Source organism: Haliotis rufescens, unplaced genomic scaffold, assembly GCF_023055435.1.
Source record: "Haliotis rufescens isolate VD_foot unplaced genomic scaffold, xgHalRufe1.0.p SCAF_99, whole genome shotgun sequence".
NCBI classification, from domain to species: Eukaryota; Metazoa; Mollusca; class Gastropoda; order Lepetellida; family Haliotidae; genus Haliotis; species Haliotis rufescens.
The window spans coordinates 142387-160702 of NW_025964393.1; the positions used below are offsets into that span (position 1 = coordinate 142387).

General features: G+C 43.4%; 1 protein-coding gene across 2 annotated transcripts; it reads left to right on the plus strand.

Moving 5' to 3' along the window:
- The first annotated feature begins 2026 nt into the window (after positions 1–2026).
- Positions 2027–17926, plus strand: LOC124137771 (transcription intermediary factor 1-beta-like). Of its 2 annotated transcripts, none has more exons than XM_048391803.1 (4): positions 2027–2155; positions 12704–13877; positions 14667–14720; positions 16303–17926. In XM_048391803.1, the coding sequence occupies exons 2-4, from the start codon at positions 12710–12712 to the stop codon at positions 16632–16634; spliced, it is 1554 nt and encodes a 517-aa protein (XP_048247760.1). In that variant the 5' UTR covers positions 2027–2155; positions 12704–12709; the 3' UTR covers positions 16635–17926. The 2 variants fall into 2 exon arrangements, with proteins under 2 accessions (XP_048247760.1, XP_048247761.1); XM_048391804.1 differs by having other exon boundaries at positions 14670–14720.
- The last annotated feature ends 390 nt before the right edge of the window (positions 17927–18316 follow it).

Consider the following 18316-nt stretch of genomic DNA (forward strand, 5'->3'; position numbering starts at 1 on the left):
TTTCCATCTTTGAAGTCAGGTCTTTTGGGCTGGTCTTTGGACATGTCCCAACTATACTTAACATGTGATGGGGTAGGCTTTAGCTTGTGATTAAAATGTTTGTTCGTCACACGGAAGACCCAGGTTCGGTTCCCCTTTTTGTCCGTTTTTGGTATCCCCCGCCTTGATATTGATACTACAACTACTGACCCGTGAAGGTTCCGGGGTAGAATAGGTCTTCAGCAACCAATGCTTGCCGTAAAAAGCGACTATGCTTGTCGTAAAAGGCGACTATAGGGACCGGGTGGTCAGGCTCGCTGACTTGGTTGATGCATGTCATCGATCCCAACTGCGTGGATCGATGCTCATGATACCAATCACTAGACTGTCTGGAAAAACTAAACAATGCAGAAGTTTAGGATTGGTGTTATGCTTTTGAGAAATCCTTTCACAACATCTGTACAAAAATTTCATTTCAATAAAATCTGTACAACCAATATGACAAGCCTTTAAAGATGGGTGGGGTCGAAAAATGAACATTTCGTTAGAGCACTGATCACAGAAACAACGGGAAATGTCACACCACACGTCTCAAAGTCAAGTCAGTAGCGGGTATGTCCACCGTGAGCATCAATACATGCCAGAACACGCCTACGGACTGATGACGTCAAACGTCTGATGACGTTGGGAGTGATGCGTTGCCATTCCTCGAGGAGACATTGTTCCAAGTCCTGGACGTTGACTGGAGGCACACGGCGACGTCGGATTTGCCGATCGAGGTGGTCCCATAAGTGCTCGATGGGATTCATGTCCGGTGAACATGCGGGCCATGGCAAAACCTGTACGTTGGCGTTGGCAAGGAAGTTCTGTGTCAATCTTGCTGTGTGTGGCCTTGCATTGTCATGTTGGAAAAGGAGTCCACGAGGCTGTTGCTGAATAAAGGGCACCACAACAGGCCGCAGGATGTCATCAAGATAACGCTGTGCATTCAGGTTTCCACGAATTACGACAAGCATCGTTTTGACGTCACCACATATGCCACCCCAAACCATTAACCCTCCACCTCCAAACGTACGGACGTGTTGGATACAGTTAGGCGCCAAACGTTCACCAAATCGTCGGTATACAAGCTGCCGTCCATCGTTTCTGAAGATGAGGAATCTGCTCTCATCAGAGAACATAACACGTGCCCAGTCCCGCCGTTGCCAACGTCGAACTCGCCTGGCCCAGATCAGTCTGTTGTTCCGGTGTCGAGGCGTCAGGAGCGGTCCGCGGTAGGGATGACGTGGCCGGATACCATACTGCCGTAGTCTCCTGTAGACGGTCTGTCGACTGATCCTGTGTCCCAGTGCTGTAGCCGCCGTGGACGTCGCCGTTACGGTGCGGTTCCTCAGGTGTAATACCCGGATGTAACGATCTTCACGGGGCGTGGTTACTCGTGGTCTTCCACTCCTGGGCCTGTCTGACGTCTGACCTGTCTGACGTAACCGCTGCATCAAGCTGGTGATAGTGATGCGTGCGCAGCCCAACCTTCTGGCGACGTCGACGTGTGACGCTCCTTGTTGGACCATTCCAACGGCTCTCTCTCTCTCGATGGCTGTCAAACGTGGCATATCTTGTGTTCTTTTTGTTGCTGTGATATGAACGTGTCTGGTCAGCCGTTTTATATAGTTTTTCTGCACGTGCAGAACATGCTAGAGAGGGAAATGTCACTTTCACGAAATTTACGTTTTTTCCCGGAAGTGATCACGTGTTCCCGGTATTTTTTATCGACTATGCTGTGTTTGGGATGTGCAATACGAATTGGCATGTTTTCATACTTGACAATTCACTTAGTAAAAAACAATTTTGAAAATAAGTTGGTATCGTTTCTTTTGGACACTAGTTTATTTATATAACTCTGAATACATAGAAAAGTGTAATTGATCTTTACCACAATATGGATTCAAATAATTTACGATGCTTCATATGTGACATACATTGTACCAATAAACGTAAAGTTACAAAACGAAAGTAGACACAGCGCATGTCTTGAACATTCCCCGTTCAACGACAGGGGGATAAGTACTTCCGCGTTCGTGTCAGACATGTTACTGTCATGGTGATATTGACGTCCATAAACAGAGAGATAGATAGTTACTAAGAATTGTGTGTCCGTTCACAATACCCAGTGAAGGTAAGTGATTTCACTCATCACAGAGTGCAATTTTGAATAAATGTTCTTTGAAAACAATTACAATTTAAGCTATGACCAAGCACTAAAGCACTCAAGCTCTCAAACACCAAAGTTTAATTTCAACTGAAATCGACAGAAACACCCATCTTACTCTTTGGTATTTTTCGGCTTTATATTCAATAGGTGTGGTAAGAGTAACACGTTAACTCTTAAAATGGCTGATAATGTAGTCTATGCACAGTGACCTACTTGTGATACCTGTATAGGCCTGTGTGATATGTGCCGTTACAGCTGACTGCTTTCCGCACTGCATGTAGCTCGGTCCCTACTACAAAGGCTGGGTCGGACTGACAGTGTTGTGAATGCCTCGGGTTGTTGACGGCTGCTGTCTTGTGAGTCCTCGCTATCACAGCGTCCGGGTGCTGGTGTAGCAGACTCAAATCAATACCTTAAAATTAACTCAAGAGTGATTTGAGTCTTGGCCCAAACCACTCTAGATCGTTTTTAGCCTATGCTGAAATTAAGAATACTGACATTTTCATAAATTCGCCATTCGTTTGATCAGTTTTCAGGCGCCTATGACTTGTTTTGTGATACATTCATAATGCGCCAAATCCATGCCCTAAAGCATGCCCAAAGTGCTACATTATTACCCTGGCCAATGGATGAGTGTGCAAACGAGTGTCATTCTCAGCTCCTTGAGGAATATATATCCCAAGCTGCAAGTGAGGGCGTGAAGGTTAACAGTCCTCCATCCTACCGGGTACCCATTCACAGAGGCATATTCACCTAAACTTCAATAAAAAAGTTTATTTTTAACATCGCAATATGTCATAATGTGATGCTCGAAAAACAGGCAACGGGACAAAACGAAACCTGGAAAACAGTTTTTGATTAGATAAAAAGAAACAGTAGAAAAAGAAACACTTCATTATTTTAATTTTTTTTTAAATTTCTAATTTCTAGATTTATTTTGAAGATCGAAATCAGTGTTTAATATTTTTTATACATCGACAATTTAGCACCATTTCTGTAGAAGAAATAATAATTGAGTATTTAAAGAAATAGCTTGAGTCTAATGTTATGTCCGTGTCAGAATGTCATGTGGTTTTATTTGATAAGTTTTGCCAAATATTATTTAACTGGATCTGTATACTATGTATACACACTGACCAGTCTGGGTATATTATGGCCACGTGAACCGTATATAACAAGTGTTTAAGAATCAAACTCACCTTGCATATATCAAACAGGTCACAGTATCCTTTACAATCTTCTGCTTTTTTGCTGAGATTGGTGTTCGCCAGGGTGAGAATTGATCACATATTTATGAATGATGTTGAAACGCACCACTCGGGATACTCGTGTCTAGAAAGGAACCTGCGTATTTCGTGATCTCAGCCTAGGACCAAGTCACTGTAGAGTGATCTCAACCCAGGCCCTAGTCACTCCAGAGTGATCTCAACCCAGGCCCAAATGACTCTAGAGTGATCACAGCCCACGCCTAAGTCACTCTAGAGTGATCTCATCAACCCAGGACCAAGTCACTCTAGAGTGATGTCAACCTTGGCCCAATGCACTCAAGAGTTATATCAACCCAGACCCAAATCACTCTAGACTGATGTCAACTTTGGCCCAATGCACTCAAGAGTGATCTCAACCAACGCCTAAGTCACCCTTAAGTAATCTCAACCCAGGCCCAAGTCACTCAAGAGTGATCTCAGCCTAGGACCAAGTCACTCTAGAGTGATCTCAACCAACGCCTAAGTCACTCTAGAGTGATCTCAACCAACGCCTAAGTCACTCTAGAGTGATCTCAACCAACGCCTAAGTCACTCTAGAGTGATCTCAACCAACGCCTAAGTCACTCTAGAGTGATCTCAACCCAGGCCCTAGTCACTCCAGAGTGATCTCAACCCAGGCCCAAGTCACTCTAGAGTGATCTCAACCCAGGCCCTAGTCCCTCCAGAGTGATCTCAACCCAGGCCCAAGTGACTCTAGAGTGATCACAGCCCACGCCTTAGTCACTTTAGAGTGATCTCAACCCAGGACCAAGTCACTCAAGAGTGATGTCAACCTTGGCCCAAGGCACTCAAGAGTGATCTCAACCCAGGCCCAAGTCACTCAAGAGTGATCTCAGCCAAGGACCAAGTCACTCTAGTGAGATCTAAGTCTAGGCCCAGGTCACTCTAGAGTGATCTAAGCCTAGGCCCAGGTCACTCTAGAGATATCTCAACCTTGGCCCAAGTGACTCTTGAGTGATCTCAGCCTAGGCCCAAGTCACTCTAGAGTGATCTCAACCTTGGTCCAAGTCGCTGTAGAGATATCTCAGCCTAAGCCAAGGTCACTCTAGAGGGATCACAACATTGGCCCAAGTCACTCTAGAGTGATGTCAACCTTGGCCCAAGGCACTCAAGAGTGATCTCAACCCAGACCCAAATCACTCTAAGGTGATGTCAACCTTGGCCCAAGGCACTCAAGAGTGATCTCAACCAACGCCTAAGTCACCCTTAAGTAATCTCAACCCAGGCCCAAGTCACTCTAGAGTGATCTCAGCCTAGGACCAAGTCTCTCTAGCGTGATCTCAACCAACGCCTAAGTCACCCTTAAGTAATCTCAACCCAGGCCCAAGTCACTCTAGAGTGATCTCAACCCAGGCCCTAGTCACTCCAGAGTGATCTCAATCCAGGCCCAAGTGACTCTAGAGTGATCACAGCCTACGCCTAAGTCACTCTCGGGAAATCTGAACCCAGGACCAAGTCACTCTAGAGAGATGTCAACCTTGGCCCAAGGCACTCAAGAGTGATCTCAACCCAGACCCAAATCACTCTAAAGTAATCTCAACCCAGGCCCAAGTCACTCAAGAGTTATCTCAGCCAAGGACCAAGACAATCTAGTGAGATCTAAGTCTGGGCCCAGGTCACTCTAGAGTGATCTAAGCCTAGGCCCAGGTCACTCTAGAGATATCTCAACCTTGGCCCAAGTGACTCTTGAGTGAACTCAGCCTAGGTCCAAGTCACTCGAGAGTGATCTCAACCTTGGTCCAAGTCGCTGTAGAGATATCTCAGCCTAAGCCAAGGTCACTCTAGAGGGATCACAACATTGGCCCAAGTCACTCTAGAGTAATTTCAACCTAGGCCCAAATCACTCTAGACGGATCTCAACCCAGACCCAAGTCACTCCAGAGTGATCTCAATCCAGGCCCAAGTGACTCTAGAGTGATCACAGCCTACGCCTAAGTCACTCTCGGGTAATCTGAACCCAGGACCAAGTCACTCTAGAGAGATGTCAACCTTGGCCCAAGGCACTCAAGAGTGATCTCAACCCAGACCCAAATCACTCTAAAGTAATCTCAACCCAGGCCCAAGTCACTCAAGAGTAATCTCAGCCAAGGACCAAGACAATCTAGTGAGATCTAAGTCTAGGCCAAGGTCACTCTAGAGTGATCTAAGCCTAGGCCCAGGTCACTCTAGAGATATCTTAACCTTGGCCCAAGTGACTCTTGAGTGATCTCAACCGAGGTCCAAGTCACCCTAGTATGACCTCTGCCTAGGCCCAAGTCACTCTCGAGTAATCTCAACCCAGGCCCAAATCAGTCTATAGTCATTTTAACCTTAGCCCAAGTGACTCTAGAGTGATCTCAACCTAGGCCCAAGTCAGTCTAGAGTGATCTCTCAACCTAGGCCCAAGTGACTCTTGAGTGATCTCAGCCTTGGCCCAATGTACTCTAGTGTGATCTCAACCTTGGTCCAAGTCGCTCTAGAGATATCTCAGCCCAGGCCCAAGTCACTCTAGAGTGATCCCAGCCTAGGCCCAAGTCACTCAGGAATGATCTCAACCCAGGCCCAAATCAGTCTAGAGTGATTTAAACCCAGGCCAAAGTCACTCTGGAGTGATTGCAACCTAGGCCCAAGTCACTCAAGACTGATTTCAGCCTAGGCCCAAGTCACTCTAGAGTGATCTCAGCCTAGGCCCAAGTCACTCTAGAGTGATCTCAACCCAGGCTCAAGTCACTCTAGGGTCATTTTTACCTGGACCCAAGTCACTCTAGAGTGATCTCTCAACCCGGGCCCAAGTCACTCTAGATTGATCTCTCAACCGAGGTCCAAGTCTCTCTAGATTGATCTCAGCCCAGGCCCAAGTCAGTCTAGAGAGATTTTAACCTTGGCCCAAATCTCTCTAGAGTGATCTCAGCCTAGGCCCAAGTCACTCTGGAGTGATTTCAACATAGGCCAAAGTAACTCTTGAGTGATCTCAGCCTAGGCCCAAGTCACTCTAGAGTGATTTCAAACTAGGCCCAAGTCTCTCAAGAGTGATCTCAACCCAGACCCAAGTCACTCTAGAGTGATTTCAAACTAGGCCCAAGTCACTCTGGAGTGATCGCAACCCAGACCCAAGTCACCCTAGAGGGATCGCAACCCAGGCCCAATCGACTCCAGAGTGATTTCAACCTAGGCCCAAGTGACTCTTGAGTGATCTCAGCCTACGTCCAAGTCTCTCAAGAGTGATCTCAAACCAGACCCAAGTCACTCTAGAGTGATCTCAGCCAAGACCCAAGTCAGTCTAGAGTGAATTTAACCTTGGCCCAAGTCACTCAAGAGTGATCTCAGCCTAGGCCCAAGTCACTCTAGAGTGATCTCAGCCTAGGCTTAAGTCACTCTGGAGTGATCACAACCCAGGTTCAAGTCACTCTGGAGTGATTTTAACCTGGGCCCAAGTCACTCTAGGGTGATCTCAGCCTAGGCCCCAGTCACTCTAGAGGGATCTCAACCCAGACCTAAGTGACTCTTGAGGGATTTCAACCTAGGCCCAAGTGACTCTAGAGGGATCTCAACCCAGACCTAAGTCACTCTAGAATGATTTCAACCTAGGCCCAAGTCACTCAAGAGTGATTTCAACCCAGGCCCAAGTCACTCTGGAGTGGATTCAACCTAGGCCCAAGTCAATCTAGAGTGATCTCTCAACCTAGGCCCAAGTGACTCTTGAGTGATCTCAGCCTTGGCCCAATGTACTCTAGTGTGATCTCAACCTTGGTCCAAGTCGCTCTAGAGATATCTCAGCCCAGGCTCGAGTCACTCTAGAGTGATCCCAGCCTAGGCCCAAGTCACTCTAGAGTGATCCCAGCCTAGGCCCAAGTCACTCTAGAGTGATCTCAGCCTAGGCCCAAGTTACTCTAGAGTGATCTCAACCCAGACTCAAGTCACTCTAGGGTCATTTTTACCTGAACCCAAGTCACTCTAGAGTGATCTCTCAACCCAGGCCCAAGTCACTCTAGAGTGATCTCTCAACCCAGGCCCAAGTCACTCTAGAGTGGTCTCAACCGAGGTCCAAGTTTGTCTAGAGTGATCGCAACCAAGACCCAAGTCGCCCTAGAGGGATCTCCACCCAGGCCCAATTGACTCTAGAGTGATCTCAACCTAGGCCATAGTCACTCTGGAGTGATTTCAACCTAGGCCCAAGTCACTCTAGAGTGATCTCTCAACCTAGGCCCAAGTCACCCTAGATTGATCTCTCAACCCAGGCCAAATTCACCCTAGATTGATCTCTCAACCGAGGTCCAAGTCTCTCTAGATTGATCTCAGCCCAGGCCCAAGTCAGTCTAGAGAGATTTTAACCTTGGCCCAAATCTCTCTAGAGTGATCTCAACCCAGGCCTAAGTCACTCTAGAGTGATCTCAGCCTAGGCCCAAGTCACTCTAGAGTGATCGCAACCAAGACCCAAGTAGCCCTAGAGGGATCTCCACCCAGGCCCAATTGACTCTAGAGTGATCTCAACCTAGGCCATAGTCACTCTGGAGTGATTTCAACCTAGGCCCAAGTCACTCTAGAGTGATCTCTCAACCTAGGCCCAAGTCACTCTTGAGTGATCTCAGCCTGGGCCCAAGTCACCCTAGAGGGATCTCCACCCAGGCCCAATTGACTCTAGAGTGATCTCAACCTAGGCCCAAGTGACTCTTGAGTGATTTCAACATAGGCCAAAGTAACTCTTGAGTGATCTCAGCCTAGGCCCAAGTCACTGTAGAGTGATCTCTCAGCCAAGGCCCAAGTCAATCTAGAGTGATCTCTCAACCTAGGCCCAAGTGACTTGAGTGATCTCAGCCTGGGCCCAAGTCACCCTAGAGGGATCTCAACCCAGGCCCAATTGACTCCAGAGTGATTTCAACCTAGGCCCAAGTGACTCTTGAGTGATCTCTGCCTACATCCAAGTCTCTCAAGAGTGATCTCAAACCAGACCCAAGTCACTCAAGAGTGATCTTAACCCAGACCCAAGTCACTCTAGAGTGATTTCAAACTAGGCCCAAGTCAGTCTAGACTGATCTCAACCTAGGCTTAAGTCACTCTGGAGTGATCACAACCCAGGTCCAAGTCACTCTGGAGTGATTTTAACCTGGGCCCCAAGTCACTCTAGGGTGATCTCAGCCTAGGCCCAAGTCACTCTAGAGGGATCTCAACCCAGACCGAAGTCACTCTAGAATGATTTCAACCTAGGCCCAAGTCACTCCAGAGTGATTTCAACCTAGGCCCAAGTGACTCTTGAGTGATCTCGGCCTACGTCCAAGTCACTCAAGAGTGATCTCAACCCAGACCCAAGTCAATCTAGAGTGATTTCAAACTAGGCCCAAGTCACTCTAGAGTTATCTCAGCCTTGGCCCAAGTCATTCTGGAATGATCTCAACCCAGGCCCACGTCAGTCTAGAGTGAATTTAAACTTGGCCCAAGTCACTCAGGAGTGATCTCAGCCTAGGCCCAAGTCACTCTAGAGTGATCTCAGCCTAGGCCCAAGTCACTCTAGAGTGATCTCAGCCTAGGCTTAAGTCACTCTGGAGTGATCTCAACCCAGACCTAAGTCACTCTAGAATGATTTCAACCTAGGCCCAAGTCACTCAAGAATGATTTCAACCCAGGCCCAAGTCACTCTAGAGTGATCTCAACCTAGGCTCAAGTCACTCTAGAGTGATCTCTCAAGCTAGGCCCAAGTGACTCTTGAGTGATCTCAGCCTGGGCCCAATGTACTCTAGTGTGATCTCAACCTTGGTCCAAGTCGCTCTAGAGATATCTCAGCCCAGACCTAAGTCACTCTAGAATGATTTCAACCTAGGCCCAAGTCACTCAAGAGTGATTTCAACCTAGGCCTAAGTCAGTCTTGAGGGATTTCAACCTAGGCCCAAGTGACTCTTGAGGGATCTCAACCCAGACCTAGGTCATTCTAGAATGATTTCAACCTAGGCCCAAGTCTCTCAAGAGGGATCTCAGCCTAGGCCCAAGTCACTCTAGAGTGATCTCAGCCTAGGCTTAAGTCACTCTGGAGTGATCACAACCCAGGTCCAAGTCACTCTGGAGTGATTTTAACCTGGGCCCAAGTCACTCTAGGGTGATCTCAGCCTAGGCCCAAGTCACTCTAGGGGGATCTCAACCCAGACCTAAGTCACTCTAGAATGATCTCAGCCTAGGACCAAGTCACTCTAGAGTGATTTCAACCTAGGCCTAAGTCACTCAAGAGTGATTTCATCCTAGGCACAAGTGACTCTTGGGGGATTTCAACCTAGGCCCAAGTCACTCAAGAGTGATTTCAACCTAGGCCTAAGTCAGTCTTGAGGGATTTCAACCTAGGCCCAAGTGACTCTTGGGGGATCTCAACCCAGACCTAAGTCACTCTAGAATGATTTCAACCTAGGCCAAAGTCTCTCAAGAGTGATCTCAGCCTAGGCCCAAGTCACTCTAGAGTGATCTCAGCCTAGGCTTAAGTCACTCTGGAGTGATCAGAACCCAGGTCCAAGTCACTCTAGAGTGATTTGAACCTGGGCCCAAGTCACTCTAGAGGGAACTCAACCCAGACCTAAGTCACTCTAGAATGATTTCAACCTAGGCCCAAGTCACTCAAGAGTGATTTCAACCTAGGCCCAAGTCACTCTAGAATGATCTCAGCCTAGGCCCAAGTGACTCTAGGGGGATCTCAACCCAGACCTAAGTCACTCTAAAATGATCTCAGCCTAGGACCAAGTCACTCTAGAGTGATTTCAACCTAGGCCTAAGTCACTCAAGAGTGATTTCATCCTAGGCCCAAGTGACTCTTGGGGGATCTCAACCGAGGCCCAAGTGACTCTTGAGTGATCTCAGCCTAGGCCAAAGTGACTCTAGAATGATTTCAACCTAGGCCCAAGTCACTCAAGAGTGATCTCAGCCTAGGCCCAAGTCACTCTAGAGTGATTTCAACCTCTGCCTAAGTCACTCAAGAGTGATTTCAACCTTGGCCCAAGTCACTCTTGAGGGATTTCAACCTAGGCCCAAGTGACTCTTGAGGGATCTCAACCGAGGCCCAAGTCACTCTAGAGTGATCTCTTAAACTAGGCCCAAGTCACTCTGGAGTGATCTCTAAACTTAGGCCCAAGTCATTCTAGAGTGATCTTTCAACCCAGGCCCCAGTCGCCCTTGATTGATTTGAGTCAGGGATTGATTTGAGCCTCCTCCGCCGATTTACGAGTTAAGGTATTTTCACTGTATTTCAAGAGCAAGCATTTCTCAGCGCGTGGGTTTGGCTCGTTAACAGTTGATCTGACTACCAGTGTTTGCGGGATGGGTTCCTTATCTCCCGGGTATCAGTGGGTGTAAGGTCCCCTGCCCGAGGGCGTCCTGGGTGTAGTTATTTGGTGACCGCTAGGTCGTCCAGTGATCAGGAGTTATAAATGTTGATTTTAGTTCTGCTCAGGGATGTTTTTACCTGCGTGGAAAGCATTCACTCTAACTAAATTTGATATCGATGATACTTAATTAGATTAAAGAATAATACCTCTAAAACCTTAAATGGTTACTTTATCTGATCAAACTTGGAATAGTACACCATACATGTGTATTTATAACGAATAACCCTGCATGCTATCTTGGAATGATGAGTTATACAGTTGTAACTCGATAATGAATAAGACTCCATCCTGAGGAAGAACGATCTGTTCAAACTTGGAATATAACATCCAATAAGTAATTCAATATTGAGTAACGCTTGATCCGTCCGGTTTAAGAATAGTATTGATGATTGCAGGTGTCCGATTTTCGATCGGCCGAAAATATTAATCTAAATTTGTGCACCTAAATGCACTACATGCTGACAGTACCTTAAGCGTTGTGAAACCTGAAACAACCGTTACTGTGTTTATGTGATTTTTTCTGGAATATGGCTGGTCGACTGTCAAAGTCAACGTCACCATGACAGAAGCTTACAAACAGTTTATGACCAGAAGAACATTATATGTCAGGATACTCCTGGACATACATGATTTCATGGACAAGAGTCTTGTTAAATATGCTTTGTTTGACGTTGGTAAGAGTTTAAGGTCACCATAACAGAATAACATTATATGCTAGGATATTCTTCAAACTATACATACATAATCTCATGGACAAGGGTCTTGTTAAACTTTTGACTTTTTGTTTGACTTTTGTGAAAGGTCAAGGTCAAGGTCACTATAATTTTGAAAGGCAACCGCCACATATGAGCAAGACTTCCATAAAATTTACCAGAACAAAGGACATGTGTGTGCATTACTTCAATTATATCACCTTCACGATGGTTGATTTATGCTGTTCTAATATGTTATTTCTTACATACATCGTTTCATTTTTTTATATACAACTATTTGGAATTAAAGTGAATGAGTGAGTATGGTTTTACGCCGCTTTTAGCAATATTCCAGCAATATCATGAAATGGGCTTCACATATTGTACCTTTGTTGGGAATCGAACCCGGGTCCTCGACGTGACGAGTAAATGCTTTAACCACTAGGCTACGCGACCGCCCCTTTTTTGGAATTGAAGCAAAGAAAACAGATAATAACACGAGCACACATCTAGATATGCAAATACACTATCTGTAGCTGAAGTCACATGATAATATTATGTGCGGCATGGTCATCAGTCCCATGGATATAGTTTAGACTGCATGTCCCCAACCAGTTATTTGTCTCCATGGTCATACGCTCATCAGTTCTGTCTGTTTGCGTTGGTAAATATCTACTACTGAGCAAATATTGTCGCAGTGGGACCTTTTTATTCCGCATCATGTTACTTAAAGAATGTTTGGCAGCATGAAATACTAGTAACATTGTTCAAGTATGAAATGTTCATTTGCAAGGTAATGTATTATTATTAAGATAACAATGTTGTTAAAAACATAATAAGGTAGGCTATAAATTTACTTTCTGCAAAAAAATATTTTACACGTAACAAAGTTTAGATTTATTCCTTTCCTGTTTTGATAATTCCTCAAAATATCATTTTCTTGATTTTAAATAACTTGTAACCTTACCAATGTCACATGTTCTTGTTTGTTTGTTTGTTTTGTTAATATGAACTTATATTCTCAATGAGGATATTGTTACGTTGAAGTTTTGTACAAAGCAAATACTAACATTTTGTTTCCTGTAGTTTTAAGTGGTGTACGTAGCATGCAAGTTTGGATGTGTCTGCCATGATTTCGAATCAGTTGTCTCGAGACGAAAAGAAAAGTTATATTGGACATCCGTAATGCATCATATGTATTAAATACATTTCCAGATAACCATGTCGGACTACGTATCGGCGTCCGCCATCAAGGACCTCCTCACCGAGTGCCCAATATGTACTGAACACTTTGATGAGGTCAGACGGATACCTCGTCGTATGCCCTGCTGTGTACAGTCAATATGTCAGGCTTGTCTAGAGACGTACAGCGAAGGACTCCCAACGTTATCATGTCCCATGTGTCGACACCAACATAACCTGCCGGGCGGTGTGAAGTCTCTGCCCAAAGAGCCTATCATCCTAAGAATCCTGGATCATCTGAAGATTGTGAAAGGTCTCCATCTGCCATGTACAGATTGTCCTGATGGTAACCCTGCCATGTCCAGATGTGATGACTGTGGCGTCTTCCTGTGCCAAGAATGTCTAAATGCCCACAAAAGAGTTAAGTCAATGCGAGATCACCAAACTGTCAGTTTTGACGACATGAGGGAACGACCAGTTGAGAGCTTCCGTCGCCTCCATAAGTGTACACAACATCACCAGCCTCTACAGTTCTACTGCCACACGTGTGACCAGGTCGTCTGTGTGTCTTGCACAGTAGTGGAACATGATAAAGGGAGTGGGCACAACGTTGTGTCCGTTGAAAACGCACATGAAAGTAAGGCTGCTGAAAATGAAGACGTCTTGCAGAGATTAGATGAGAAGGGCATAGCTCTTGAAAAAGCAGCTGAAGATCTACAAAAGAAATGTGACAGCATAAAGTCATCCAGAAGCACTGCCAAAGATGATATCAACAAAGCCTTCACCAATCTGATGGAGGCATTGCAGCAAAGGAAGACTATCATGTTGTCAGAAGTTGATAGAAGGTCAGATGAAGCTCTGAAGCCAGCAGAGGAGGCATTGGATTCCACAGTAACGCTGCTGACTAATGTGAAGTCTTCTACAGAATACACGAGACAGATGAGAGGCAAAGCTGATAAGATAGAGGATCTACAAGTGATGGGATCTTCAGCTGCCTCTTTGAATTCCATCTTGGCGGAGACACCTAAAGATGATGGGTTTGACAGGATTGGAATCAGCTTCGTTTCTGCATGTTTCAAGAAAATAACATCATTGATGCAGATAGCTGGCATTGTCCGAGTAGTATCATTTGCTAAGAGACCTGACAACGTCCCTTTGAACAAGATATACAATTCAATCACTCTGGACCAAGGTACTTTGGAACAAGGTAAATATATCATAACATTTCTTTCAAGGTTCAGCGTAGAGAGTCTGTCGTCAACAGTATCTAAAGGAACATCCACAAGATGAGAATGTTGCTGAGAATGTGAAATAAAACTGGCTAAAATGAAAATGTTGTGATAATGTTTGTTTGTTTGTCTTTTGAAGTCGCACTCAGCAATATTCCAGCTATTTTATGGTCTGTAAATAATCGAGTCTGGACATAAAATCAGGTGATTGACATCATTAATGTACGCATTTTGGATACGATGATATGCATCAACCACGTCACCGAGCCAGACAACCCGATCCCGATAGTCGTCTCTTATGACAAGTATGGGTTGCTGAGGATCATTTCTGAGCAGGAACTTCACGGGTAAAGGGAAAAAGATCGTAGGTTAATAAAATTATTGCCCACTAGCCATTATAAAAATAGTAGAACAGTGGCTTCTATAGTATTCTAAATATGGTTGAAAAGGAAACCAAACCCTTTGGACGGAAACGGCTAAAACAGAAGACCATCTATTTATGGGAACATCTGCATGAACGTTCAACTTTAAAGCTTTTATAACTTCAAGGAAACATGTCTTGTGTCTGTCTAAATGTTTTACTTTTGTGCAGAACTAAAATCAATATATCAACAGGTTGGTAACTAAATCACACCAAAGAAAGCATTTTATTTTCCAAAAGCTAATTATCAGTTCTGGTGAATGTAGCATTTTGAAAATTAAAACTCAATATTTCAAATAATAAGTAAATACGGTAGAAATGTAAAGCAGACTGTTTCCTTTTACAGCAGCAGCAGCAGAATATATGAACCTGGAGCCTGTGGGAGGAAGTGGAATGTATTGTGAGTTGGCAATATATACCTTATCTGTGACAATTTATGTGAACGAGTGAAGTAGCTTTAATGGTGTAATGCGTTTTCCCTTTTTTTTGTATGCGAATAGGAATTTCTGCTCGGACTGGCAAAATCAAAACACTGGAATTTGGCAAAGAAGCTTAACTTAAGCTTCATCTGTATTGATCATGTGATATACATGTAGTTCAATAATTGTCAAGTAGCCATTTCCTATTCCACTGATTCACCCACCTGAACGAGAATGACAAGCAACAAGTAAAACCGCCTCGTCTGTTTCATATTTGGATTTATGCATACATAAACATTCAGAGTGGCAATAACAAGATTTATGACAAGAGAGGTAATCTAAACTTCAAACAGTCCACATGTCGAGTAATATACCAGCGGCTCCAATACATTTCACAACTTTTGAGGTACCCTTAAGTATGCTCATTCCATGGAGATTTCAAGGAGAGTAATACGACTCTTTCTCAAAAGGTGTTTGATTCGGTTTACAGCATTCAAGGCATTAGTAAGGAAGTTAAAACTTGTTAGGATATTCATGTGGAGTATATTTCCAAATTTGACGCATCAGTGACAAATAATGATGTGAGATGCATTTCAATATTTTGCTTATACCATAGGCTCCCATGTTCATTTAGGTGAACACTTTACCTGCCTTTGCATGTGTTTGCGAGGTGTGCAATCGGTGGATCAGGATACGCCCACCGTTCACGAACACCTGGTATCATCACTTGTTGATAGTGCTTCGTAAATATATAACGTTAATGCTTTTGATATGGTCGGAATCGTCCTGCGGACTGCTATTCAGCAGCTGACAAATCAAGTATTCGAACGCACAATCATTGGATCATGACACGCCTTACGGATGCAAGTCTGCAAATCGTGGGATCCTCAGACATTTTGGGAGAAAAGAACAGACCACATACATTCTTGAAATTTATAAAAAAAATTCTATTGTACTTTCCATTCATATAAATTTCATCACTGTTTTGCCATTTGTGCCCTTTGTAATCAGCTATTCGAGGCTGATGATTTTCTGGCGTTGACCTTTTGAATTTATAATTATTGTGTTTCATGAAATGCTTATAGACACAAAACGTTCCAGATGTTGACCTTTCTGTTACTTTTGAACATATTTAAGAAGTCTGAGAAATGTTGAAAATTCCATCATTATTTATTCAGTTTGGAACATATAATTTCGTTTCCCGTACTCGGCATTCATGATTTGTTTGATATCATGTCCAAGTCTTTATCCATGAACGTCCATTGCATGTGTATTCGAATTGATCTCTTTATTGAAGTGTCAATTTTAAGACGCCAGCTATTATGTACACTAGTGCACATATGAGTTCATTATCCAAGGAGTGCAAATTAATATTATAAAGCATGTGCATTTTGAGAATTGAGTTCTTTCTACTATTGAATGCCTAGATTTTCGAATTGTTATTATGAAATTCCTTTGTAGTATTTGGGAAATGTTATTGATTACACTGATGGTAAAGTAAAGGGTCGGCATACATTCATGTGTTTCATATGTAGTTAATTCATGTTATTCTGTTTACTCTAGATGCTGACCTGGAGTGGGACAGCAGCACTGCCAGCGCACAGCTGACGGTGTCGGGGTCTGTTGTCACAAATAAAATGCCAGTTCATCCTCCTCCAGCCTCGAGTTGCCGGCTGCAATCAAACCGTCGTGTTCTTGCGTCAACACCTCTAGTTGTCGGGAAAGGTCAACGCATCATGTGTGCCATGAGGGTCACATTCTCTGTCATAACGCTAGAAGAAAAAGACAAATTTATCTTCGAGGCAGCTTTTACTCACAGTCCTATTGAATCTACCAAAATTCAACGTGTAGGATTGAGTGTACGCATATCAACCTGTTCGAATCATGACGAGTAATCGACAACACCCTAACTCCAAACAAGCCTGATACATCACACAGTCTGGATATCTGTTTCATACTCGATGAAGCACAAGACACAATCCATGTCCTTGACGTAAGTCACCTGAGAGTCGTCGCAAAGGTTCCTGAAGTCATGTTTAGAGACCCATTGTGGCTGATGATGTACAGTGGGCTTAATCAAACCATACATGTGTCCTGCGAGTTATCGCCAAAGAGAGAAATAGATTTTGTAGACAAAATAAAAGACCTACTCTCAGAGAACGGTGACTGACCAAATAATTAACAGGGAAATCTTCATTTGTTTGATCATTGTACCAGTGCGCATTAAGTGACAAATTGAACACTGGTTTAACTTGTGTAAATATGGTTATCAGGTGAAAACATTTACTTAAGAGAAACTCAGATCCCCAGAGTTTCATATATATTATTCACACACCTACTGTGTTAGTGTGAAACAAATTCGCAAAATCGCAACGTCATAATTACAAGTTTTATTGCTGGACTCATGGCTGAGCTATCGCCGAAATGTTTGTAACTCACTCGCTGACTTTGTTGAGTTTACTATGTCACCCTTAGGTGGTTCTTATAGTCTTGCAATGATTATGTTATATACTCCAGCTACACAAATAACGCCAACCTTTCTCTCAATACTTAATTTTATTTCAAGCTTTTTACACATTTTCACTTATTTGGATTAGCAGTTTCATAAATTGACTGATTATTTGTGCGATTGTGGAATGAATGGCTTGTGTATTATCTTATCTTAATTATGTGTCAATAATGTTTTGCTTACTCTTGATGATGCAATTTAAGTTTATATTACTTTTCTCAATAGAAGCAATGTTCTTACAATATTAAATATATTTTTGTAGTTGAGAAACAGAAGTCACAAGATGTCTATAATATTTGAGAAACCTTTCATTCATTTAGCATCAAAGTTCGAATGAAATAAATATGATTCTTAAACATATACATATACATGATTCTTATTAATATACAATCGAACTTCTAATTGACATTCTATAATTACCGCCTTTTGTTGAAAAGTAAATTCTAGGCAATATGTTAAATAACGTCTTACAAAGATGGTCACGGCTGAAGATGAGTATGTGAAGACCTCTGTTTCTGATAACTTGGCTTACAAGTTTTTTCTCTCTCTTTTGAAGTAGTTTCTGAAAAAAACACTGTAGGTTGAATGAAAAAATGAATAAATAGAAAACAGATTTTTAGAACAACAAACAAAAGAGTTACTTGTATTCTTAATTGACCTGTTGTCTAAATCACTGACTTTTTGTTTTGTGGATATGACTGAATAAAAGTGTACAGCTTTTATTTAGGACTTTGTTTATGTTTGAAATGTGATATTCACCTGGACAAACAGTTAGTACTCTATATTTTCATACAGACTAGCCATTTTGTAAAGTCAGTGGTCATTTTCAGATGAAACTTTACCGTTACACCCTTATTGTACCAACTTGCCAGCAATTTTCTCATGTAGATTACCAAACTCCATGGAAGCTTTAGATGATATAAGGGGTGACTGAAATGTTCTGAGACTAACTTCGTATGTATTGTACACCTTTCAGAGTATGTAAGTAGTAAGTACAATACTTTCCATGCTCACTGGCTGCATTGGAACAAATACAAAACCACGGGCATTCGGTGGGCATTAAACTGT